Source organism: Aptenodytes forsteri, unplaced genomic scaffold, assembly GCF_000699145.1.
Source record: "Aptenodytes forsteri isolate BGI_AS27 unplaced genomic scaffold, ASM69914v1 Scaffold55, whole genome shotgun sequence".
In the NCBI taxonomy this organism is placed as follows: domain Eukaryota; kingdom Metazoa; phylum Chordata; class Aves; order Sphenisciformes; family Spheniscidae; genus Aptenodytes; species Aptenodytes forsteri.
In genome coordinates, this window is record NW_008796063.1 from 8,539,903 (window position 1) to 8,541,154 (window position 1,252).

General features: G+C 57.1%; 1 protein-coding gene across 1 annotated transcript in view; it reads left to right on the forward strand.

Annotated features, from left to right (window-relative positions):
• LOC109279683 (urotensin-2 receptor-like) overlaps positions 1–863 on the forward strand; it is a 2,648-nt gene extending 1,785 nt beyond the window's left edge. Inside the window, exon 2 of the mRNA XM_019473947.1 lies at positions 717–863. Coding sequence (XP_019329492.1) covers positions 717–863 — 147 coding nt within the window. The remainder of the gene's footprint in view (positions 1–716) is intronic.
• Positions 864–1,252: the final 389 nt, after the last annotated feature.

Below are 1,252 nucleotides of genomic sequence, written 5' to 3' on the forward strand. Positions count from 1 at the left end.
CTGCGGGGGGTCAGCCCTGGCCCTCCCAATGCCCAAACACGAGGCTGTGTCAAAGGACGGTACAGGCACCCGGTGACAGTAAATGCAGCCCACGTCAGACAGCAGGGATCAGTCCCTTCAGATAAAGGGGACATTGGCTTGCTACTCTCCTGCAGAGCCAGGCCAAGCAGATCTACCCATGGGAGCATCCAGCCCAGATCCACACTGTGCAGACATGTCACTGCCCCCACCCCTTCCTGATACAAAGCATCAGCCTCGCGCGTCCTCGGCACCCTCAGGAAAAGCTGCCCCAAGCTGGGCACCACCGGCCACCTCCCTTTGGGGTCAGCGGCGGCCAGACGCGCTCCTGGACCCGACCCCCATGGGACTTCGATGGCAGGTCTTGCCTGGCCATGTCCAAGACCGGAATCAGGGGAGGCAGCCGGACTCATTCAATCAGCATTCAATTAAAATTTAATTTCAAGATCTCCCAGACCAAATGCTTGACACCAGCCCAGGAAGATGCAGTGTACGGTAGCACTGACCAGGGTTACCTCTGTAGAAGAGACCAGGTTGGACCAGCAAGGCTCACGTCGCTTGCTTATCTTTTCCACCTCATCACCACGTCCAGAAGGTTTCTCTCGCAGATCTTGTCCTAAAACCTGGCCAAATACCACGGCCAGTGCCAGGGTCTCCCCAGCCCTCCAGGAACATTTCTCTCCCCCCTCCCTGCACAGGGACCGCTGTGGCTCAGCCATATGGTTTCCAGCCGCAGCCCGACCTCCGTTTCAGGTGCCAACTGCTTCTGGATCCAGGACAGAGATCAGGAAACTTGGCACGACCCTCCCGCAGCCATCTGCGAAGCCATGCTTACCCGCCCCTGAAACACCCCTCTTCCGCAGGCCATAAAAGCCAGGTTGTGGTGCAAGAAAACATCTGTCCTTCTCAACCTGCTGGCGCCTGACCTCCTTCCCGTCATCTTCCGTCCAGCCACGAGCTCTCCAGGCAGATTTTCTTTTATTGCCCGTCTGTGCAACGCAGCAGCGTCCTGGTCCCATGTCAGGGGCTCTTATTCCCTAGAGGGGTACGAGGAATAAAATAACGCTGCGGCCAAGGCTGGGAGAGGGTCCGCAGGACAGGTGGGCATCGTGCGCGTGGCCCATCCAGCAAGTAGTTGTGAGATTGCAGAAGGGGGTTATGTGAATTTCTAAGCCCTTCCTGATCCTGTTTGATCTTGTTTCAAATTAGCATGCCCAGAAAGAGAGGCAGCATC